This window comes from Sciurus carolinensis, chromosome 13 (assembly GCF_902686445.1).
Source record: "Sciurus carolinensis chromosome 13, mSciCar1.2, whole genome shotgun sequence".
NCBI classification, from domain to species: Eukaryota; Metazoa; Chordata; class Mammalia; order Rodentia; family Sciuridae; genus Sciurus; species Sciurus carolinensis.
This window is the reverse complement of record NC_062225.1, coordinates 79,966,510-79,991,664: the sequence shown is the minus strand read 5'-3', so window position 1 is coordinate 79,991,664 and position 25,155 is coordinate 79,966,510. Positions and strand designations below refer to the sequence as shown.

Below are 25,155 nucleotides of genomic sequence, written 5' to 3'. Positions count from 1 at the left end.
ACTTCCGCCGCATTACTGCTTCGCGGGACGGCAAACGCCACTGTCCCTCAAGTCAAGGGTCTGCAGCCTGCGTTAACGCAAACCGACGCCCTCCGTCTGCATCTCTAGCGCTCACACAGGCCAATGTCTGGATGCGGAAGGCAGGCGCTGGACCAGGGTTTCGCTGAGCCTGTGATCCCTAAAAGCAGAACAAGCTGACTGCGGCAGAGGCAGCACCTCCGGCGGCTTCGGTGCCGCCGGCAAGTTCCTTCTGCGCCTGCGCACGGAGCTTGCGCGGTAGGCGGGAAGGCGGCCCTGGCAGCGACCGAGGTGGGCGGGGCCCGGGTGGGCGGGGCGGCTGCGCAGCCTCCACCAGTGCCCTTCTAAACCGCAGGTTTCAGGAGGAGGGCGTTGCCGGCCACCGCCCCTCACTCAAGGCACCCGCCGGCGCTTCGTGACCGCAGATCCTGTTGGTGGGGACAAAACGATACCTGGCTGCTACGAGGGCAGGATGATTCTCGGGGCGGGGCTGGGAAGCCTAGGTAACACGGCCCCAAGAGGGACCCTCTGTGATGTCATGATGCTACGTAAATGGGTTAGCACTGTAGAAGTCTACCCATCCGCTCTAGTCAGATGCTTGTGTGATGCTATTGTGCCTGCTGGAGGAGGCGGTGACGTCACAACGCCAGTAGTGCCCTGGAAGATGGGAAGGAGACGCCTTTTAGCCTGACACCAAGATAATAAAGGACTTAGGGTATTACAGGTCCCACATCCGTGGAGCTGAGGTGACCTCAGGGATCCTCAGATATCCCAATACGTCCTTTCCTTCTCCATGTGAGCAATGAAGGAGGTACGTGGGAAAACTTCCCTTAGAGAACCCCAAACCCCTAGCTACATTCTGGAAGAAGAAGGGACCAGAACCTGTTCTTTCCCCAAGGCGCTCCTGTTCTCTTCACAGAGGGAACTCCAGGCTGCCCTCAGGGACTGTCACGCCCCTGAGGAGATCTGTCAAGGCTGTGTATCTCCTCCACTCCACCTCCTGCAGGCCAACTTTAGGACGGACCAAAACTGATCTCCAGCTGGTCAGAGCCACCAGCTTCCTTTTCTCCTGAAAACCCACCCCAACTCCTTTGGACTCCCAAGACAGACAGTTGGATCGGAAAAGCTTATTGTAAAGGGGAGTGGAGCCGGGAAGAGTAGAGGAGATTGGGGGCTTTCTAGGAGTGCAGCCAGAAGAGTTGTCGAAGGCAAGAAAACTCCAGAAACTTGCTCTATTGCATGTTTTGTGCAACCCACAATGAGTACAAGGGAGAGACTGCCCCAGCCACATCACCTGGGAACTGAAGCCTCTTGAGGGGTCTGATGGCCCCCAGCCACAGCCTGCCTTTAAACTGCACTTGCTACTTCTGCACACTCTATGACTCACTGCAGGGGTCTACTCTGAGAGTGGTGGAGGATGATAGGAACCTTAGGTAGAGCAAGCAAGGCGTCCTTCTGAGTAGGCTGGGGATCTCTAGCTAGCACCCTGCCCCACTCCCACTCCCTCTAAAATTTCTGCTGAGGGAATCCATTCTTCCAAGGATGCACATTTGACATTAGATGTTTCTCTGTAGTAGGGCCCAGGATAAGACCAGGATTCATAGCGCCAGAGGTGAAGTGGGCCAGAAAGGAAAAACATCCCAGGGCAAATTTCCCCGTTTCACAGTGTTCATGATGTCCTGAGTCCTGGCCAGCTGCAGAGGCTCTGCTGCCCTGAGAGGAGGAGTGTTGAGGGTGGACGAGGGAAGCAGGGGTAGTCAATCCCCAGGAAAGATGCTAAACCAGAAAACAGAGCATAAGAGAGGGCTCTCTTTTCCAGTGCCCTCAGAAGTGCCCAAGGTGGTCCTTAGCGACTGCCTGCTTGTCTGGGAGCAACCATGGCCCGTGTAAGAGAACCACTGTGGTCAATGCAGTTGACCCTATCTCAAGCCACAGCCAAGCATAGACCATCTTATGACCTGTACTGGCTGATCCAGGCGGTCAGTGCCCAAAACATACAAACTAACCCTCCATCCATGCACATAGAAGTCCCAAGTCTCAGGAAGGGGATCTTCATTCTTGGGCAGACCTTGCTGGACCCGGTAGAAGAGCTATTGGGCTTTTGTGCAAATAGTGGAGACCCCACAGGCCTATTCTGACCTGGCAACGCCCTGACCCTCGACCCTGGGGCCAGTTGACAAGGTTTTGAGGGCGATACCAGGTATCTAAGTGAACATTGGACTGGGGGTGCCGTAATTACTTTGGGCTGTGGGCAGGACAGTGGGTGCCCGGAGTCTTGAGCCGCCCCTCCAGGCGTGTCCAGCAGGGGGCAGGGCGACTCACAACTAGGAAGGCAGGGCTATTCCTCCTTGGCTTAGTCGAGACCACATTGCCAATTTAGGTTCCTGAACTGGGGAGTTCTAGCCCGCACAGGGTCCGGGAGTGTTCCCAAAGAAGGTGGGGATGGGGCCGGCGGTGAAAGGCGGCAGCACTTTAACTCCTGCAGTCCCTGCCCGCTTTCCCGATCTCAGGGCCCAGTTTGAGGGCAGTGATGCAGGGAAGCGCTGCTCGGTGGTCTCGGCGGCCGCGGCGCTGGGTGCTGAGGCCCGGGAGGCAGCTCTGGCCTCGGAGAAGGCCGAGGGCGCCACCGCCTGCGCGGACCCGTGGTCTGGGCTCAGTAAATGCGGGCGCCCCGCCCCGCCTCGGAACTAGAGAGCTCCGGGTGACCTGGCCTCTAATTGTGGGAAAGCTAGATGCCCTGGGGATGGTTCAACTTGCGGGGGGCGGGGGGGGGGGGCAGACTCGGATTTCTCTTCCTAAGCGTCTCTGGCCTCCAAGGGCGCCTGCCCTCGCTCTTGCTCAGAAAGCTTTAAAACGGCAGAGAAACTTCGCGGGTGTGGAGTCGCGATCCGAATGGGGGACAAGCCCCATCTGAGAATTGTGTGGCTGGGGGAGGCGGCAACGGGGGAAACGATCATAAATAAGGGAGGGAGGGAAGGATGTAGGTTTGTGACTTTGGAGAGACAGACATGTATTTGCAGACGCGTGTTGGGATCCAGAGAAACGGGGTGCAGTACTGCTCTGAAGCTCTGGGAAAGCAGGTCTTTTCACCCCAAAGCATAAGCCAGAGGCCAGTAGGAAAGTTACTAGTTGGTGGTGGAGGGGGTGGGGCGGGGGGAGGCTGTGTTCTGTTCCCTCTGCAAACACTGAGCAACCCTGGCAGTCGGAGATGCTGGGGTTTCTCGCGGCCGATGTGCGGCCTCAGACTGGGTTCTTTTTAAACTCGCAGTACTTGGGAAGGGAAGAGTGTGGAGCCTGAGAGCCTGGCACCGAGGCGGAGAGGAAAACTAAGAACATATGAAGTTGGGCAGAGGCAGACCAACACCCTAAAAGCAGATTTTCCCCACCATCCCAGCCCCATCACCCCCGAACGGCGAGGTGAGGGAAGGACAGGTTGAAGTCGAGCAGAGAAATCTGATCCTCTCATAGAAAGCAGTGGTTTCCTGCGGTTCAAGAGGGAAATCACCGTCCTGCAATGCCTGTAAAATAACCGTTTATTTAATAGTTAAAAAAAAAAAAAAAACAACTCCAGTGATAAATGTCCGTTACCGATGGTCAGCATAAAGTGCCAGTCGCAATACAACGCCCGGCTCCTGGCCGGCTGCTCGCTCGCGGTGACGCAGCGGTGGAGCAGGGCGGCCGCGGCCGGGCTCCTCCGGCCCCGGGCGCGAGATCCCCGCCTCGCCATCCGAGTCCGGGAGCCCTCGGCCGGCTTCGCGGCAGCAGCTGGGAGCCGGCGCTCCGGGCCCGCGGTCCCTGGGGCCGGGCGGCTGAAGCAGATACACCGATTATACTTTTGCAGGCTCCCGGGGGTGGGGATGGGGACTGGAGGAGGAGTTAGAAGTTGCGGGCGCGCAGAACTTCTTTTCCTCTCTCCTCTCCGCAGTCAGTTACAAGCTTATATGGTCAAAGAAAAAAAATAATAATAATAAAGAAAACGTACAAAATAACAATAGAAAAAGTAATACTTCTGGGAGAGGCGCCGCTGCGTCTCCACGGAGCTTTCGTTCTTTTTTTAATGCAGTTTCCCTTCCGCCACGTGAGTACCGCCTTTTGGCCCAAAGTTAAGCCGCGTCCTGGGGGAACCGCCCGGGCGGTCAGGGTCATGGCCCCGGGCGGGGCTCTGTAGTGCCGCGTGTGCCGGGGACCCAGGGGACATTGTTGGGGTGGGGGGAGTCCCACGCGCCCCTCCCGCTGCCCGCCAGAGTCGCCTTCAGCTTCGGGTTCCTCTGGAGGAGGGGGCAGCGTGACCCAGGGTCCTGGTGGCCCAGAGGCTGTTTAGCATTTGATCTTGGAGGTTTTGAGCTCCTTCACCTGTGAGTGTAGCGTCTTGTGGACAGCGAGAGTCCTGGACTGGCAGAATCCTTTCCCGCACTCTTGACACTTGAAAGGTTTCTCTTTGGAGTGAATGTATCTGAGGACAGAAATGACAATTAATCCTTGCCAAATGATGCAATGTTATTGTAAACAGTTGCCCAAGATCCCCTCCTACTGCTCTAAGGCACTTGCCTTCAAAGGAGGGTGAGGGGAAGGTGGGGTACCAAGTCTGCCTCTAGCATAAATGCTGAGTCTGGACAGAGCAGGAGGGTACAGAGAACCTGGGCAACTTTGCTCCTTAAATAAGTCAAGGCAAACGGACCATCTGCCTTTCTGAGGAGGAAGGGCAGGCACCAACTTTATAAGGCCTGGGTCATGCTAGAGGTGTATCAGGAAATGAGGTCAGACAATTCCTAGAGCTGAGTTCTCCAAGACTGCCCACTAGTACATGTGGTTGTTAAAATAATTAAAATGAAAATTAAATAAAACTAAAAACAATCTCTCAGGATTACTAGTTGCATATTTCAGGTGTTCAATTGTTTTGTTCATCATTGCAGAAACTTCACTATTGGACAGCTCTGGGGATGGAGAATGGGGGCAGAGGGGACAGTGCTTGTCTGGAGCTCTTGGGATCTAATCTAGTCGTAGGTCCTGTTCATCCCCACATTTCCTCCTGCAGTCCGTGCACCCAAACCTAACCCTGACCCTTCCTGATTTCATGGAATTCCCAGCTCCTTAGGTTTGGAGCCAGTAGGGGGGTCTCATGAACCTCCTTAGGGAGGAGGATGGTGAAGCCAGAAGCAGGCTCTCTTGGGCCACCCGCAGTGCCGCACCTGTGGTCCCGTAGGTGGTCTTGCCTCCGGAAGGCTTTGTGGCAGATGTCACAGGTGTAGGGCCGCTCGTCCGTGTGCGTCCGCTCGTGGATGAGTAGGTTATAGGACTTTGTGAAGTGGCGGCCACAAAACTTGCAAACGAACTCTTTCTTGGTCTTGGAAGGCAGGCGTCCCCTCGTGGGCTTCTTTTCTGGGGACAGCTTGGTCACGTCCAGGAGGGCACCTAGCCCACCTGCTGGGGAGCCTGGACCCTCCCCTCGGGCAAGCTTGGACGGATCTTCTTGCGTGGCGGCCAGGGCCAGGTTGGCGAAATCGAAGCGCGGCTTGGTCTTGAGCGCTGGACCGCTGCCTCCCGCGGTGATCTCTGGCTTGGGCTGGATGACATGAGGGAACCAAGGAAAGGCCGGCAGCGGGAAGCGCGCGTCCACCAGGCTGGATACGGCACCCGGCACTTTGGAGAAAGAGGAGCGGGGCAAATGCATGGCTGGGTAACCTAGCGTCCACTGGTGCAGGTGCACAGCGTGCAAGGCACTGAACCCATACAGATTGGGCAGGTGGTCCGAGGGCACTGTGGGAAGGCCATTCACTGCCTGAAGGAAGGAGTAGTTGGTGAGCTGCAAGGACGGGTGGATGGGCACCGGAGCTGGCAAAGTTTTGCTGCCCATTGTGGTAGTTGCAGAGGGTTCTCAATCTCGATCTGCAAAGACAGGAAAACAGAAAGGGGGAGAGGAAAAAAGTTCAGGGTAGGTTGCCTTTCTCCTGAAAACCAGCCCAGCCACACTTTTTCTGTCCCCCAGTGTAGAAGCTGGGAGTCTAGGGCCCCACCCACAACCCACACTGCCCTCACACAGAAGATGGGAAGATAAGGTGCAGGAGAGCCCTCTTCTTGGAACACTCCCTGGTGTTAGGCCTCCCTCCAAGTGGCCTTTGCAGAGGTACACAACTTGATAGAGAAACAAGTATTCCAGAAATTAAATTCTTTGCAATGCAGCTAACTTATTTAAGGGCCAGCTGCACACAAGACATCACCTCTAAGGCACAAACCCAGCGCTACTGCATGTAAAAATCTACATTCAGGCAAGCCAGGGTCCACACAATTCAACTTTCCTGCAAAGATAACAGAATTTGGAAGCAGATTTACACATTCAGGTGCAGATAAAACATGGAAATGCACACTAACAGATAAACAAATCCACAGGTTCTACTGCAGATGTGACAAGAACATGCCAAAATAAACTGGGACAGTTTTATAGGACAACACTGGTCACAAAATACAGAGAGCATCACACACACACATACAGGGAATCATATCACACCCACAAAGAACCTCCACAAACAGCATGTATACACACACAGACGAATGCACACATCTCCTGGTTCCTACATAGGAAGGTCTGACTGACCTTTGATTTGGTTTCCAGAAGCCAAAGCCCTGTTACCTTCCTTTGCTGACTTCCAATTTGCTATCCTACCTTCCAAGTGCTGGTGAATCCTTCCGGCAGCACTCTCTCCGCAAACCACACATTCATTTATTCTGTCAAACATCTGCAGTCACATACCAGGAGACTCAAGTGTCTTTTCTTTCTCATAGGAAATGGGAGCAGGGTCTTTGGATGCTAAGAATTTTTATGTATGTAAAGAAGGATGGGCAGGTGAGTATGTATATGGGCAAGAGCACTGAAGGCAGGCTCCCTGCTGTGGTCTATGCACTCTCTGTACTCTCCACCTGGAAGGTCAGGGTGCTTGAGCAAGGCCAAAGAGAAACCACAAGTGACCAAGAACTGTCATCTCCTGACCTCCTTTGTCAGGGTCTCCAGCTTGCATCAGAAGAAGCCTTTAATTCCGGCCCCTCCCAGATACTCCTAATTCATGTCTATCCAGTGGGGGTTCAGGGGAAGGAAAGCCAAAAAGTAGCAGGGATCCTTGGGAGGCCCAGGTGCTGAACTCCTGGCTCTGAGTTCACTTGGAGCTACTCGAAAAATGTCAGAGCAGGGTCCTTGGGACTCCCTTCTCCTTTGCCCAGTCTCAGTCCTCTGCTGCCAACTTCCTTTAGCCCTTACACCTCTCCTTCTCTTCTGTGGACCTCTCCTCTGATCTGGAGTAAAGCCCTTACCCTGGGAGGTGCAGGCCACCACCTTGCTCCCTAGTGCATAGCACATTCAGCCCTCCTAGGCCTGGCCAGCCCTCAAGCCCCAGATCAAGGTCCCTGCCTTTTGCTGTAGTGGGGCTCCAACATTCTGGTCCTGTGCAGCGTGAGTAGTATCTGTTCTGTTCTTTACTCAGAAACCTTTCCCTCTAGAAGCTGACCAGAGAGTCACTGATTTTGATGGGCTGTAAGGAAAGAGGTTTTGTTGTGGGTCGAGAGTCTAAAAGCCATGAGCTCCTAGAGATTCGCCTACACAAATTAAATTATCCATAGGATGAACACCAAGTTTGATCATTGCCTTTAATTCAGCCTTCTGGTAGAGGAGTCACATATCTGCAGCGATGGGACTTCTGAAGCAACAGCAATAGCCATGGCAGAACCTCTTCAAGGGTCTTCTCTACTGCTCACTGCGAGGAGCGGTGACGCGGCCAAATCTAGTTCATCCCAGAGCTCGGAGACAAGGAGGAACAAAATACTAACAGAGCCTGAGGAGAAGCTGGGACCCGTTTGTACTGGGGAGGGAGAAGAGAAGACTGCTAACTTCACAGGTCTGCCTGGACTTAGGCAGGATGAGCGCTTTGATTTGCTGTCACCTCTTCTTCCCCTCCAGGCGCAGGAAATCAGATCCTTGTCTCCGGTCATCAGCAGCCCGCCGGGCGACCCGGAGGCCTAGGCTTGCTCTTCTCGCCGCGGGGCCTAGCCGGCTTAGCGGCAGGACTGTGTGCTGCAAGTCCTCCCAAGCCTGGAGCTTGGGTGGGAGACCCCTCCACCCTCGCCATGCCTTTCCTCGCCTCCCCTCAGGGAGCGGAAAAGACCCAGCGGCCTTGGGCTCCTTGGGGGGCCGGAGAGGAGGATGCAGCCACCATGGCTCTTGGGAGCCAACCTTTCCGGGCTACCTGCCCAATCTTATTTCCCCCAACACTCCATTTATTTTCCTCAGCGGCCAAGCCAGTTTCTTATTTCTGCAGCATTCCGAAGCCAGGACTCCCCAACGACTTTCCGGTGGACGAAATTCGTTCTAAACGTGGCTCCCTTACGCTAGTACCAGGAATGGGCCGGATGCACGATCCGGTTTCAGGCGGTCAGCTAAGAGAAAAACACAGGATCACCCTTGCTTCCCGAGCCGGAGGGGATGAGCGGAAGACCCGGCTTCTCCGGCTCTCGTTGTCCTAACCCCAAGACCCCAGAGCGAAAGCTTTTGATCTGTCAACTGGAGATGATCACCTCTCCCCAGGCCAGGCATCTACTCCGCAGAGTCCGTGCCTCTGCCGTTGAGAAGGGATGGGAAGGGTCTGACTAGCGCAGCAAACGCAATTCGCGCTGGGGTCCCGGTTCAGCTCAGGCACTCGCGTACCTCGCGCCGTGGAGCGCCAATTCCGGGTCTGCCGCCAGCCCTAAGCAGGGCATTAATGAAGTGTGCAGAGTCTATTAAAGTGGTTTATTCGGGGCTAATTGAGCGTGAGCGAGTTAACTGCTTGCATTAATAAGGACGGAGCGAACTACAGGAGCTTGTGCCTGGAGGAGCCCAGCAGCAGCCCAGGATAATCATCCTCCACATTGAATCCCCAACAGGAGTGGTGACAGGCGTCCGGACCCCCGACGAGAGGCCGACCAGCATCTGATACTTCGGTTACATTCTCCCCACAAACGAGATCCATCGAAACCATTGGTGAGGCGTCCATCCTGCTGCACTGAAATGCCCGCAAGGAACTCAGGGATCTGCTCCCTGGTCTTAATGAAACTGCAGTGACTTCCAGGAGCCTGGGATAGTCCATCTACACATCAGTAGTTTCCCATCTCCGCCGGCCCTTCTCTCCCCTAGGAGGCTGTAAACCCGGGAGCCTAGCTTTGCACGTGGCTCTCTTCCTAAGAGTCAAGATATCGCAATGATTCCGGGTGATATTTACGGAATTATTGCAACAAAGGAACTCCTGAAGCTAGCTTGTTCTCGGGAGACCCACTCCACTACTACCTGAACTGCTGAAAAAGGACTAGAGTGGGTTTTCATTCTTATCAGAGACATTTCAGGGGAGACATTAGTTCAGCAGGCAGTTCCTCACTTCCGTCCCTCTCCTCAGGCTTCCACTTCTCTCCAGAAGGCTGGGTTAGGGGACCGTCAGGGGAGCACAAGAATCCTTCTCTACCAATCCCCAGCCCAGAGCCACTTGCGCCTCCAGTGCTTCTGCTACTGCGGCGTGCGGGTCTCGAGTTGGGAAGCAATTCGTGTGCCCCCCGCATGCCTCCCTGCACCTGGGCAATCGAGGGTAACGCTCCAGGCCCTAACGCCACGGAGCCACTGACCTATGCAGGGGATTCCGAAGTGGGAGTTCGAGGGCAAGCCGACGTCAGAAACGCGGCAGTGAGCTCCCTTGTCTAGCCGTCCTGGAACCTGAGCAGAACTCCGTAAAAGACAAACTAAAGCGCAGCCGGGCTGGGGCGTGCACCTGTCCCCGGAGCTGTAGACGGCGGCCGTGGCGATCCACTCTCTCCCTTCCTTTTGCATCGACTAAGGCTGATCAGCCTGAGCTAGGAACGCGTCTCGCGAAAGTTTGTGCCTGTGAAGTTGCTCGGGTTTCTTAAAGCGGGCCCACAGACTGACTTGTGAAGTCCGTGGGCACCTTGACCCGGATACCGAGTAGCCCAGCGCGCTTGGGGGCGATGGCCGAGGCCCGCCCCCTTGTTCTCCCGAGGTCAGAGGCCCAGGACCCTGCGTGCGAAGTCCCCGAGTCAGCACCCCCGACTACCCTGGGCTACAGCTGCTCTCACTTTCACAAAGGTTCTACAGCTTTCGTTTGGCCAGAGGAGTTTCCTTCACGACAATCAGAAAGAGAGAGAGAGAGACAGAGAGAGAGAGAGACAGAGAGAAAGAGAGACAGAAAGTGGGTGGGGGGAGAGCCGGCACCCGCCGCGCTGTGACAAGGACCCCCGGAGTACTGCCTGCACCCGGCTGCTGAGCCCCAGAGCCCAGGGCTGCAGTTACCTCGTTCCGCGGTGGTCCTGGTGCTGAGTGCGTCTCTGCGGCTCGCTGCGCGGGACCCGGGAAGCCACAGGCGCTGAAGCCCACAGACACGCCTGGCGTTCTGGAGTCCTGACCCCTCTCCAGCCGCCGGGACTCCGAGCGCCCGACACGAGGGAGCGCTCAGCCGCCCGGGAGTCCTGCCTGCCGGCGGATGGGAAGCCTCGCTCCCGGTTCCCTCGCTGGTTCTGAACCGAAGCTGCTGGGAACGTACTGGGGAGAGGCCGAGCTCCGTCTCACTCATCCCTTAGCACCGAGCCGCCTACTTATTTTAATCCACCACCCTCCCTCCTCCCCAGCCCCCCCGCCCCTTGCCTCAGGATTCCTCCCCTCCCTCCCCTGCCCCCCAACCCTGCCTTGCGCCTGCGCACTGAGAGACAAAGTTTTGCTGACCCGGGCAGCCGACTTTGGCAGCTGCGTTTGCCGGGCCCGGCCTCTACAAACCTGCGTCCCCTGCTGTCCTGTTCCACGCGACCCTTTCTGCGTTTTTAGGACGACAAGGGCACACCTGGCGCTCTACAGGAAACAGCTCCTAGCAGATGAGAACTGGCTGGAACCGCGTTTCTTCGTGCGCTCCTAGGGCACAGCCTGTGCTCAGGAAGGTGGCAGAGCGGGGTGGGGAGGAGCTCTGTGTCCCGCGATGCCCGCACCGCAGCTTAGGCTCCTGAGCACTTTGTAGGCTAGCAGAGCTGCCTCTCCTGCCAGGATCTCTTTCAGAGGCGGAAGACCCCGCGTGTGGAGCAGCTCCTGCACTCCCAAGCGTGCTCAGGGCCAGGGCGGTAACCCAGGCAGCATTAGCTACTTCCTGGTGCTGGTGGGCCAGGGATACTGACTCCAGCAAGCTGAAACATCTGAATGCCTATGGCTGTCCCCAGGCCCTGGGCTGTGGAATTCAGTAGAAAGATCAGAGATAGATCCTTGGGGAAGGAGTTATTTTACTGGGACCCAGAACTCTCTGGGATTCCACCTCTAAGCACAGTGGCACACTCGAATCACATATTTGTTTTAGGATGGATGAGACTCTGGAGAGCAGCACAGGCATGCAAGGCAAGCTCCAGAGTTGTCAACTCCAAGGCCTCTGTGTTAAAGACTGGTTCAGACGAAATCTGAAATCTAAAGGGCTGTGATGAAGAAAAATTCTGTCTTCACTGCGTAGGCCTTGTGGAGGGTACCTGTACTCTCTCGACTGCTTAGCTTCTGGAAGCTGACCTTCAGCTGACCCCAGCCTTGATCCTCCTACCTGCCACTTTCTGGAATACCTTGCCTGGGTTTCCTACAGGAGGAAGTATTTGTTTAAAGGGACTTAGGTGGGTCCAGATTCATAGCTCACGACTCCACACTTCCTTCCAGAGTTGTTGCAGACCCCTTTCCACATGAGATGGGGACCAGATCCTGGTCTCCATGGGTCTCTAAACATATTGTTACAGCATCTTTTCAGAGTATCTTTCACCCTGTTCAGTTTTGGTTTTCAAAGTCAACCTGATTTTCTTGAGGTGGGTGAGAATTTGATCCTTGACCTAGGAAGATGATCATGGAGAAATGCCCCCAAAGACATAGTTGGAAGAGATTCTCCTGTATATCCCCAAGCCTCCAGCCCTGATAATTTTGGTTTGTTCAGGGAGGAGGATGAGAAGAGGCAAATCTTTGCCCAAAAGATGGATTTTGCCCCATTCTACAGGTTAGTATAGGAGTAAGAGACCCACATTAATTTGCCTGTGCACCTAGAATCGCAGCACCTGCCAGTATGGGGTGGTATCCTGGTTAGGGTGAGACCCCTTGGAGTCAAAGGGAACTGAGATCACCCCCTTCCAAGAGAGTCCAGGGCTGCAAGGTTTAAGAGTAGGGGAAGACCCGACAGGAAAATCTAATCAGGGCATTATTGACCCTCACTGATTCCAAACTTGGGCAAAAGAGTTTGTGTGGACCAGCCTCAGCCTCCCCAAGTAGTCAAAGCTTGGGGAACCTCCATATCGGCAATGTACATGTCTCAAAAGAGACCCAATAGGACCTTTGGCTGTCAGGATGCTTAGGAAGAGTGACTGGAAGTTCACGTGGCATGGTGTGTATACCCCATCTCCTGCTCTGAATTCCTCCATGCTCACCTGTTTCCTCCACATTTCTACTTGTCTTTCTCTTCAAAAACTGGCCCCTTGGCACACACGCCCCAGGACATCTAAAAATCTCCAAGTAGTAGGATCCCTAAAGTGGCAAACTGTCCATGATTCTAAGGGAAGGAATACGCAACTGGACTTTTTAATGCAGCTTTTGCCAGGTTTTCTGGAAACTTGATCTTGACTTAAGTGAAACCCCTAAACTTAATGGATGTGGGACAAGGTAGAGAAGCACAGTTAGTGCAAGGTCCTGAGGACCCAGGGCCCCAAACTTTGCTGCCTGAGGCTGATAGAAAATGCAGGACTGGACTGTGATAAAGAGTGTAGGTGCCCACCGGCATTCCTGGTCCTCCTCCCTGTTTCGAACTTTCGAGTTGTTGCTTCCTAGGTAGCCCACAACTGCTTAACTTCAGAAAGCCAGGAAAACGAAATATGAGATTGGCTAGGAGCTGAAAAGTCTTCTATCCCACTGAGTTCCTAAGCAAATGACCCCCAAACTTTGGCCTCTATCAGAGTCCTGATTCCCTCTGAAACAGGGCCAGCAGGAAGAAGCCCAGGAAGCTAGGGACCCCTTGCCCATGGGGAAAAGGGAGAGTAATTGGTGGGATCCCTTCCTCCTCCTATTTAAGAGAAATTGATGAGATCAATCAGGGCCTATATCTCAAAACTGTATCCTGATTGCAACTTGGATGATCCAGGAGGACAGGACCCAGGACACCCAAGAGCGACAAAAGGACTTTTTAGCAAAGTCAGATTCGTTTAGGATTCCAGAGGACATAGCGTTTCAAATTTGGTAAACGTCCTCGGTAGCCTCGACCAGCGGTCCTGTCCTCCCCGAAGTCCAGTGAAGGCTGAGAATCCCCTGTCTACACCCCCGCCTCATTCCTGGGGTCCAGCGCACTCAGCCACCCAGCGCATTCTTCACTCTTGGCTGCTGGCAGCCTCTGATCGCTTAGAGTCTTCAGAATCCAGCCCGCGACCAGACGCTGAGCGAACGCGCCGCTGCTTCTGGCTCTCTAGCCCACTGCCTGCCCAGCGGAACCAAAGCCATCCCAGGGATCCCAGACTCAGCTGGGACCCGGCATTCTTGGGAAGCGTCCCCACAATAGAAACCAGGACTCCAAGTCCGGGTCCCGCACTCCACTGCACAACCCGCGGGTCCTGGTGGAGTCCGGGTGGAGTGCGGCAGGGGTGCGATCTCCAGGTCGACCCTAGCCTCCTGGCCACTGACCCACTGATCTCAGTGAGCCCTGTCCTTTTCCCGGGCAAACGGGGCTGCTAAGAACCTTTGCTCCTCTTCCCTCCCCAACTCCAGCCATTCTCCTGCTCACTGGGGGAAAGAGAGAGAGAGAGAGAGAGAGAGAGAGAGAGAGAGAGAGAGAGAGAGAGAGAGAGAGAGAGAGAGGAGAGGGAGAGAGAGAGAGAGAGCGCTGTCTTCAGAGTGAAAATTGAGCAACTTCCAGAAAATTAACTAGAACGTGGCCTATATTGCTTTGGGTTGTTTGGGATTGAAAATAATTAAATGAACCCTACCTCTCCGCACTCCCCAAGCACACCAACATGACCTCATTCTTTTAAGTGGAATTTACTTAACACTTGCGCGTTTTTTGCTTCCAAAGCAAGTTTCCCTGTAACTACTTTGCGGACCTTCGGGGGTCTACTCATTAAGCGCCCCCGCCTTACTCATGTACAGAACTTTCAAATCATCGGGAGATTTAGGTGTCCCTCTATATTCATTTAGATGATGGATTGTAATGGCTCAATAGTTCCTCTGGAACCATTACGGTCAATCAGGTCAAAATTCAGCCTGGGGAGGGACAAGTTTTCGCTTTCCGGAGGCAGGTAACAACGTGACTCCCATGAATATTTGTGGCTCTAACACCTCTGAGAACGTTCTCGCCAAGCAGGGTCCTGAGGCGAATAGTCGCCAAATGAAGGCAAAAGCGGGTTTATTGTTGTGACATGGCCATACATGTTACCGTATCAAAACTGAAAGGGAAAGTGAATTGCATTTTTGGGGGGGCAGTTCCCGTTTCGTGAGTTCTTTATGAGCACATACGTATCGCGGAATTATTTGCCACCTGAATAATTGAAACAATACACACATGCGCTTATCTACCTTTGCTTTATGAGAAGGTATGTAGAAAACATGAGTACCTGTATGGAATTGCATTTACCGTCAGTAACATTTAATGATTGACGACTAGTGAGGATCAAACGTAAAATGTGTGCAAAAGGCAAGATAGATTTTTTTTTTAAATTTTTGTAAAAATTCGAGTTGTCAGAATTATTTTTAACACCTAACAGATGGGTTCTAGGGTCACTGAACTTTTCCTTTATCCAAGGTGGAAGTAAGTGCACCAGAAATGATGTAGTGTCTAACAAACTGAGCATGATGATGAAAAGTTACCTGAACGGAGAGAAACTGCACAGAGCATCGCCTGCCACACGGGCAGCGCTGCATCCTGGACCGGCTAAGTCTGTGGCGGTTCGAGCGGAAGGAAAGCGCGTTCGCGGTAATTAAACATTTCCAGACACTGGAGGGTTATTATCTGCGGAGCGATTTCCGGCAGGGGACTCTAAGCAAGTCTACTTGTGAGCTTTTAACAAGAAATTCCCCGACCCAATCCTAAAGAAAACGTGCCCCCTGCTGGTGAGCAAACGACATGTCCCCGTGCCCCTTCCTCGAAAAGTCACAAATCCGGTTATCCCCATTTCATTTTACCTACCAAGGGCTTTTATTTTCTTTAACATTTCTTTTGTCATTTACGAAATTTACTTTTGTTCCTTTAAAACTAGACATGTTCTTACCCTTCCAGAGATTCCAAGCGAGGAATTCCCTCTAGCTAGGGAATTTCTGTCTCCCTGCTCCAAACCAGATGTAACTTTTATGTTTGTGAGGACATTTTTTTTTTTTTTTTAAATAATCGGAAATCCGTAGCAACTATTTGCTACCATCAGCTTCTGGTCCTAAGATGAGCAAAGATGTACTGGGAACCTTTCCGTAGGCATACCTCCACTCTCCAGGGTGACAGTGGGGGGTGAAAGGGCCACCTGTCCTGTGGATTTGCTCCCTCCCCAGCTCCTGGTACCCCCTTTGTACCCAACCTTCTGCGGATTCTGATCCCCAGCACTCAGAAGAAGTGCTGAAATGGAGAGTCTATTGCTCTGAATCAGTTTCCCTGAAATGCAGGAGGCTTCCTGTACCTTCCTTTCTCCTAACCCATTTGTTGATCCCTTTCCCACTTGGAATTTCCACAGGGTATTTTGGTCAAACCCTCTCTTTTCCTAGTCACCAAAGCTTGGGCTCTCTGGATAGAGACCTGAAGAGAGAAACCTTAAGAATTGACCTAACAAGCTTTAACTCTTTGATAGGTCCTCTACCTACAGAGGGACAACTTGGCTCAGAGGTCCTCCAGGAGCTTCGGTTGTGCTGGGCTCACTTGCCTGGATTCACACTCCTTACCCGACACTCCTTCCAGGCACCCTTGGAAGCTAGAGTAGAAATCACACTTTCTAAAAGAAAGAACACAGAGGCTGAGAACAATGTTGTTGTAAGTCACACTGCATAGTTCTGGGAGAAATATCACTTACTATCCTTGGTTTCTCCAAGAACCACTGTCAGCTCTTACTCCCCACTCCTTGGAGCAAAGTCTTCTCTACATCCACGGGGAAAACAAGCCAGAGATGAGGGAAAGACGCACTCTCTGCCCTGCTCCAGGAAGTTAGAGAAAGGTTGTGTGCTCCTGCCACCCATCCGTCACTCATTGCTCCCCTAAGAGGTAGAGTCTTCCATTTCCACATCCTGAGCTTTCAATAAGGGAGGGAAAGGGACCCAACTTAGAAATTCTAAACCACAGCTACATTCGCCAGCCATCTTAAGTGATGCAAAACTACATTGTACCTCAACCTGGTGTACAAATAACTACCTACAGAATGGAAGGGGACTGGGTCATTTGCCTCCTTAGGTGCTTTTAGGGGGCTTCCCCTGTTCAGACTGTTGCACCACAGAGATGCTGCATCCCCAAAGTGGTGGCCCAAGAGGAAGAGAAGCTATTCCTTGTGGGAACCTAGGAGGCATCCTATCTGATTCTGTGCTAATATCTAATGTTTCTCCATTAAGTGCAACTTGAACCTAAGAACCAGCTTTGGAGAGATGTGGGAGGTAAGGTGGGGTAAAGGATTGGAATTGAGGATGCTTCCTAATGGGGAAAAATCCAGAGTAGCCAGCAAACTGGAAGAAGACTATCCTCCCTGCTAGAAGAAACCTCATCGTTCATTTCTATGAAGTTAGACTCCAGAACAGGAGATATATTTATGGATTTGTGTTATATTATAATGTAGTGGAATATCTGTACAGACCAAGAAACCACAGTCCCTTATTGTAGCCATCCATAAAGGACCAGGCACCTTTTTTTCCATGGTCTAAGCTGAGAGTGATTGCGGGTATTTGGAATGCCAGCTCTCATAGCTGTTTTTCCTGGGTGACTCCAGGCAAATCAATTTGTCAGTCATCAATTCAACTCCTTCATTAGAACCTTTTCAAGTAAGAGAGAAACATTTGCTTAAACACTTTGGGCAAATACAAAATATAAAATGGATACTATATTAGTGTATGATTTTTATTTCAAAATCACTAACGGTTGGGTTCTTTTGGTCTATTTAGATATAAGACTGCATGTTACATATCAGCAATGAGGAAATGGGGAGGAGACATAAAAGTAAAGTATTGATATCTATCTATTCCAGGTGAAGAGTTTCTGGAATCATGATTTTATTTGACAAAGTTCAGTCTGTAACAAACATTTCAGGAGATTGATCTAAAGAGAAATAAGCCAAGAATTGTAGTGGGCATTATTCATTCATTGTCTGAGAAGATAGCCAGGGGGATCTGAAAAAGGCCTGGGTAGATGGCAAAAGAGCTTGGTTCTCAACATTCGGCTTCCTGCACAGGCAGTAACATAACTGGGAGCTGGGTGCCCACGCAGGATGCCTGACATGGGACATCTCGGTCTTAGCCAACCTATTACAAGGGCCACCCACTGAGGAAAGGTTGAACTGGGCTAATGTCCCCAGTTCAGCTCAAGAACAGCTCAGTCAGCTACTTCCCACTGGGGTGGTAACTGACAGTTATGGTATTCGTGTTTTAAGAAGGTCCTTGTCAAAAATATTGTGCCACAAAATCACTCAGAGAATTTGGGAAAATGCAGGTTCCCAGACTTCATCTTCAGCCCTTCTGATTTAGGAGATTTGCTGTGACCCTGGGAGTTTGCATTTTGAAAAAGTCCCAGAGATTATTCTGATAGCAGAAGACTTTAGAACACAGCATACAAAGAACATTGGCAAAGAATGGTTCCCCATGGTGAAGTCTGAGTCTTAGTAAGAATCCTAAGGATTGAAAAGTTACCAAAGTTCAAAGACATGGCTCCTCTCTAAAGCCTTTCACACACTTGAGTAGGTGTTTCTTCTTGTAAAACTCCCTTCCTTTATCTATAAGAGAAGCAGATTCAACCTGAGACTCATCAAAAGCCTTTTCAGCTCCTAAACTTTAAATCTCCGCTACCTACTAGTGAAATAAAGAGTGATCTGGGGACAGGGTGCTTGGGTTTTTTCCCAGTCACCTCATATAGGAGGCTCTCCTACTGCCCACACGTAGATTTATCTGAGTATGTGCACCACCCATGTGGTCCAAGGAGAACAAATCAATTTTGCAAGGATGATGTCTTGGGAATACAAGAGAGAATCAGGGAACAAACCTACCCCTTCAATATTGGTCAAATGGAGGAGAGTTGTTTTAGGCTAGCAGGTTAGCTTGGATGCTTGGACATGAGTCATTTGTGAGAGAAGCAGGGAACAAGAGATCTCTAACTCAGTCTAGAAGGCTGAATAGAAGCACTAGGACAGCTGATCATGCCTATTTGTGTCACTTGGGGTCAGAACATTTCACACTAGCCAATAGATTTGTTTGCTTTTCAAATGTTTTATTTTGACGTTTTTTTCTTAATTTTAAAAGTTTTATATAAAAGTGCACTTATCTACTGTATAATTTAATTGATACTTTTTGTCCTATCTACTTATTTTTTTAAATTTATTTTTATTGTACACAAAATTTTTTTTTCATTTTGTTTTGGTAAAATCTCACTTTACATGTCTATTAATTTTAAAAGTAGTATAAACTGATCTAGAGTACTACTTGAAGTTTTAGTCATTTGTCATGTGCATAATGAGGTAATAATATACATAAAATGTTTGTGACGCACTTATAATTTGTTTTATTACAAAGGTCCAGGGGCCTTGCTGTGGCTGGGCACAGCCTCTCCGGTAGAGTCCTGGAAATGAATGAATCCTTAGAGATGGCAACAGTCACAGGGCTTCTCTGGATTCTCTCTTCTCCAGAGTTTAGCAGACACTGTGGACCTGCAAAAGCTTTGTGAATTCTTTCAGCAAACTGAAGAGTACAACATGATGATTATTTTCAATTTATGTCTGAAGAGACTGTGGCTTAGAAATAGTATGCAACTTCTCCCAAAGTCACGTAGCTAGGTAAGTCTGGAGCCAGGGTTTAAATCCAGATATGTTCAATTCCAAAGCCCAGGTTTCTAATGGAGGCACTCTGGATACCTAGCGTGGTCTACCGGTGACATCAGCATCACCTGGAGACTTGCTAGACCTACTGAGTTAGCATTTGCATTTTTACAAGACCTGGGCCCTATAGGCAGGCATGTGAATGTTTGCAACACACAGCATTCTGATTCACAGGTCTAGGCATTAGCCCTGCCCAGTGTCTTTACTTTAATCTCAGCTTCTAGAAAAGAAAAGGAACAAACGAAAATCAAGCAAACTACAAAATGAAACCAAAGGCTTATAGACTATAGCTCAGGGGAAAAAATGCAACTGTGACACCAGTCACAGGTACTTTATGGACCCACAAGCCCAAAAATCTGTTGCCACTTCTGTTCTGGCTTGACAACAAGAAATTCAGCTGGTCAGCAACCTGGCTCTGTCCCTTCCATGTGGTCACTTCCCTCTCCTGGCACCAGAAGTCAGAGAGCCTGAGCAGAGTCTCTGGGAGAGGTGAGGATCTTCTCTGTAAGGCTAGGCTTCAGAGTTTGTTCCATGGATAATGAGGGAGGCTGCCGACGGTACTTGGGGAGGAGGGTCATGGCTCCTGCCTCTACCTCCCACCTCCTAGTTGAAGAGGAAGTAAGAACGAGCTCATGCATTTACACAATAACATACATGTTGATGATAATTACACATTAATTATGCATTGTTCCTATCTAATCTTAGCTCAGGCAACTTTTTTAAGTTCAAAAAATATTGATAGTTATTGAGAGCATGTTAAAATTAACAAAGAATCAATGCCTTGACGATCACAAACTTTGTGAATAGGTACTCTGATCTGATTAGCTCTGCCAAACTGGTCATTATATCATTGCCAATTGCCTCTCTACCAATAATAGGAAGCCCATTGCAGCAAGTGTCTTCATCCTCTTTTAGACCTCTCTACTCTCTTTACCATCAGATGTAGGAAGTGCCTAGGTTGAGGCAAAGCAGTGGATGTCCAGCTGTGTGAAGCAACTCCAGAGCAGCACAGGGTCAGTGTGTGGGTCCACCATGGCATCTTCTCCCTCTTTCCAGGTGCCTTTCTCTCTGGGAAACTGGTGCTTTCAGGCTGGTCCTTCTCCCATATTCAGAGCTTGGGGTGGGGGAAGCAAGCATCAACACCACATCCAGGGGGATATGCTTTTTAAGAGGAGGGTCAGGAAAGAATCATGTTTAACTTAGAGCATTGACATAGAAACAGCGACAATGACTCTATTTTAAAAAGCTCAAAGTAGAAAATGTTGGAGAAGCCTTGCTTATCATCTTTGATACTCCCCTGTCACTGATGAGAAGTTCGACTCTGGAAACACAGTCCACCCTGTAGGACTGTATCAGAGCCAGCTTACCTGACAACCAGTAGGGGCTTTGCACATTCTGCTTCCTGTTCCCAATTGTGTGCCTTAAGTCTTGAAGGGAGGTGCCTTTTTCAGGACCTCCCTTTGTTCTGTGTCTTCAGAAGACAAAGCCAGCATTCCTCAGTGATGTGGGTACAGGCCCTTCCCAGACCTGCAGGCACACCAGGACACACAGACCCAGGCCTGGGCCGGGTTTGGATGATTGCTGCTCAGTGTAGCAGCTTTGTGAAAACATTAAATGTCATTACTTATTTCTTCATGTCCAGAATATATACTTCAACATTTTTTCTCTGCAGACAAGTGTCACTTTTACTGCAATCTTCAGGCCAGATGTTCTTGGTATAAGTGGTAACAGCTGCCACACTGGCAGGAGCGTGGCTCCAGCCAAGTCACTTTCCAAAAGGGTCCAAAAGCCCTCTGTACAAGAACACTGATGTGACAGGAGAAACCCATACCTGGCCCTCCAGAGCTGCTCAGGAAACCTCTGTGAAGACTGGAACAGGGGCGCTTGGGGAGGGCAGCCTGCCAAGCTGCGGACTAGATTTCCTTCTTCCTCCGTGATGAGCTGGGGACCCAGGGCAGGGAGAGCAACTGCCTCCTTCCCTCAGGCTCCCTTCAAAGCAGTGTTTGGAATGCCATCACCCATTACCCACGTCCTCGTTTGTCTGGGGACCAAGTCACTGCCCTTGCTTTCTGTCACACTCACCACAGCCTTCTATGATCTTAAGTTGACATGCTATTGTTTTTGAATTTTGCACCAGTCGCAGCTGCCTGGTAGCATTTATCTTCTCAGTTCCCTTGGGCCTTGGCGAATTCCTCAATAAGGTCCCATCTCAGCGTCAGCATTTCCATAAACGACAAGCACAATTTTCTTCCATCTTTAGCTAAGACTGAAGACTGGATTCAGCCAGAGAGTCACTTTTTACCTTTGCAATGTTTGTGCCTTGGGTGAATGGCTGCTATCCAACAATCTCATCCAGTTGAGTAAGGTTGAAATCCTAAGAGCCACAAAGACATGGACAGACAGACTGACATGCTCTCTCTGCACACCACCTAACACAGCTGTGGGTGGCTGCAGCATGGCACTTCCTCCAAGAGGTGGCGAGCTCATTCTGACTAAGTCCTGGCTCCTTCCCATGGGAGAGAGGCCAGTCTCTGGCAGGAGTAAATCACTTTAGGTGTTGAGTCAGGCTGAATATGAACTTCAAGAATGGACACCCTCCTGAGCTTGAGCTTTCAAGAGGCCAGTGGTCAACAGAGGTCATGTGGCTCATGACTTCTAGGAGTGGTCCAGTCACAGTCCCTCCATCCAGGATCATGGGCCTCTGCCCATGAAGAAACAGCATGTTGCCTATAAACCAGGAGGTGCTGGAAAGAGCTGACCTTTGAGATCACATAGGACAGTTTCTAGTCTTGACCTTGCCTCTTATCAGCTATTTGGTCTTGGACAAGCGGCTTAATCACTTGAAATTTCCATTTCCTCATCTGCAAAAGGGGATGGACACCTGTTTCGTGGATTGTTGTGATTAATGAACTGACATTTGTAAAGCTCTTAGCATCAAGAAAAAAGCTGATAAATGCTCTTTCTTTCTTCTGCAGGGGCCAGACTGTGGTTTTATCATATTTGAGCCAAGAAGATTTGGGGGGGAAGCCCCACCCCAAATTCAGGAGAGTTGCAAGTGTAATCAGGGTGACTGTGTCCATTATTACACCAGGGTTGCCCAGTTCCCCAGCCCGGTGGCACTGGGGCTGGAGACCTGAAAAGGACATTTCTCCTGACAGCTCTCATGGGGTTGGACTTTGGGACGGAGGGCATGGCGAGGAGGAGAGGCTGGAACGCAGTTTGCTCCTGCTTCTGTCAGGGTTACTCTAGTGATGGCCCTTCACTCAGCATCACCAGCAGGTTCTAGTCTCCAACTTCTTCTGGCACACCTAGAACCTAGAACGAGTTTCATCCAGCCCTGGGAAGATGCTGTCACCTGCTGGTCCATGCCTTCTCCCAGAGAGCAGAGCCTCTACTCCATGGACTTAGGTCTAAACCTTCTAGAACTGGCAGGGAAATGCTCCCTCCTCAAGAGGCTGAGCACAGATCCCTCTGAACTTCTAGGCTGTGATAACTGCCACCGCTGCCTTTGGGTTCCCATCCTCACTGTATTACTCTTGTGCTGCTTTCTCAGACTCCCTCATCTTTGAGCACTTTCTATGTTACAATCAACCTGTTGAAATGCCTAGCATGGCTTCTGTTTTCCTGAAGGGACCCTGACTGTCACAGAGACCACATGCCCCAGTTTGCCCTCCTATCCAAGCTCGTTTTCCTGGCATCTTATCTGATCTAGCATTTTCTCCAGACAAAATTGTTCTGGTTTCCATGATCAATGGTAGGGCCACTTTAGGTAGAGTTGACCCCCACTACCACAGGCCAGGAGGGAAGGGCTCCAAGCACCTGTGTGTATCAGGCTTCTTGCTGTAGAGTTCTATCATTTCTCTTTCATCTAGAGTCATATGTGTGCTCTTCACGTTGGGACAGGTGTTCCCCTGATAGTTTAGAGAGAGGGAGCTCCTCCGTCATGACCCACTGTCAGAGCTACACAGCCTTGCCCATCTTGTCTCTTCCCTCTATAGTCAGCCCACGAGTCCTGTCTTTGTGCTCCCTTCCCAGGCTGACCTCTCAGGGAAGAGATTTCTCCCATTTAGAATATTTATATAAAAAGACCCTAGATTTTTTTTCTTCTTCTTCTTGCGATGTAGGCTTAGCTCCTATGCAACCCTCAAGTGACTAGACTTAAAGGAACCTCTGAGCCTTTCAGCAAGGTGTGCTCTTTGCCTGCGGTGACATTCTGTTTATTCTCAACTCACTCATTCATTGTCCCCTCTCTGCTCAGGCACGGCCCCCTCTTTGAGCCCTTCCCCAGATGTGTCTTCCCCACCCCATCAACCCACGCCATGTGGTTCTCCAGCTCACTTGGGCACTTGCCACGTGGGATTGGGCATCATGCCTTTCAGGGGTGTCACGTCACTATAGTTTTAAATGCATTTTTGTCAATTCCACCAATTGGTAAGCGCCTTGATAGAACTTTCTATACCTTTCCACCAACTCCCTCTCAGAACACATCAGTTTCCTCTTTCACTCCAGTAATTCCAGTGTTTTCTTTCTAGTACCTTCATGTTCACAGCCTTCCGCGCCCTTCTCTACTTCCCAGCCTCATACATTCCAGGGTCTTTCACACTTTGTGTTTTCGTTCATGTTGTTTTCTCAGCTTGGAATTCACCTTCCTCTGCAACCTACACTTCCTTCATATGCTTCCTTTGTTACTCCAGGTTGAGCTCAGTGTCCTTCTGTTCCGCCATTGTCCTCTCTCATGACCCCTATCATTGCACTTGCCACATTATGCTGAAGCCATCTCTTTTATGCCTGTCTCTTCTAGTGGGCTTTTCCATAAGCTCCAAGGATGAACGATGTGTCTTGGGTACTCAGTACTCACAGCGCGTAATATAATGCCTGTCCCATACAAGGCACTTGATAAATGCTTGTTGACCTAAACTTAATACATTTTTGCTGAATGATTGAGTGACATGGAGGCAGTGATTCCATGGGCTGCCATTTTTTCCTCCCCTGGACCCATATTTATCTCCTCCTTCCCCTGCCAAAACCCCAAAGATTGCTTCACTATGCTGTATAATCTTTCTGTCAGGTCTCTGACACACAAAACACATGTAATCATTCCATTATGAGGCCTGGCACTAAGTTTAAGCTGAGTGTGCAGATTTATTAGATCTTGTACCAGGAAACCAATGAGGCAGGGATTTAGGGGGATTTCCCAAGGGGATGCCTCATGTACTTCTAGTCAATTCCATGCTCCGGTGAGAGCCTCAGCTGTCCTTACAGATTGTGTTTCTGCATCTTCCTTTGAGATATGTGGGCTGGCTACTGCTTTGGGCTGACATATAACCAGCAACCTGCACATTGAACGTTTGTGGCAGCTCCAAGAATTGACTAGAATGTGCTGCATTTTGGACCTATTACTCTGGTTCAAAGGCAAGTTGCAGACAATTCTAATATCTGTTCACTTGAAAGTGCACATTGCACTCTGGCTAGTTTGCTGCACTGCATTGCTTACTCCCCTTCTTGAAAAGGAAAGGTGTTGGACACAGATGACAGTTCCCCAGCAGGTATTCTGTCAATCTCCAAGTGTTTGTCCCTGTTCATTCAGGAATGTGACTTATTCAAACCCTCTCCAAACTGTAGTGCTCAACTAAATCCTGCCTCCTCTAAAAAGTTTCTCCAAGCATTCTGGTCCTTGGCCTCTCTCTCGAAGCTCTGGAGATGAAAAGATGCCTAAGCGCAGGACTTCACTGTTTTTTTTCTTAAAAGCACATATTAGTGCTTAAGAACTCTGGCTGGGATTTATAAAATTTGAATACTGGTTCTAGGCACCTTTGTGATGTTGGCTAAATCACTTAACTCAGTGAGCTTTGTCCCCTTCCCATCTCTTTCATCTTCTCCTCTTTCTTTTCCTTCTCTTGTCTCTCCCTTTCTGAAGATATGGGACAAAGTAATGCTGCCTCTTCAGTTTTATGGGGAGGATCAAATGACATATATGTGAAAATACTATGAAGACTATAAAATACACAAGAGCAAAGGTCATTGAATAAAAAGGAAGAGTAGTAAGTGTTCTTATTCCATAGGCTCTGGATGCCATCAAGAGTCAGTGGT

General features: G+C 50.4%; 1 protein-coding gene across 1 annotated transcript; it reads right to left on the bottom strand.

Moving 5' to 3' along the window:
• Positions 1-3,577: 3,577 nt before the first annotated feature.
• Positions 3,578-10,599, bottom strand: Osr1 (odd-skipped related transcription factor 1). The gene is made up of 3 exons (XM_047522929.1): positions 10,334-10,599; positions 5,208-5,904; positions 3,578-4,471 (listed from the first exon to the last, which is right to left on the bottom strand). Exons 2-3 carry the CDS (start codon positions 5,870-5,872, stop codon positions 4,336-4,338), a joined length of 801 nt encoding a protein of 266 aa, XP_047378885.1. The 5' UTR covers positions 5,873-5,904; positions 10,334-10,599; the 3' UTR covers positions 3,578-4,335.
• Positions 10,600-25,155: the final 14,556 nt, after the last annotated feature.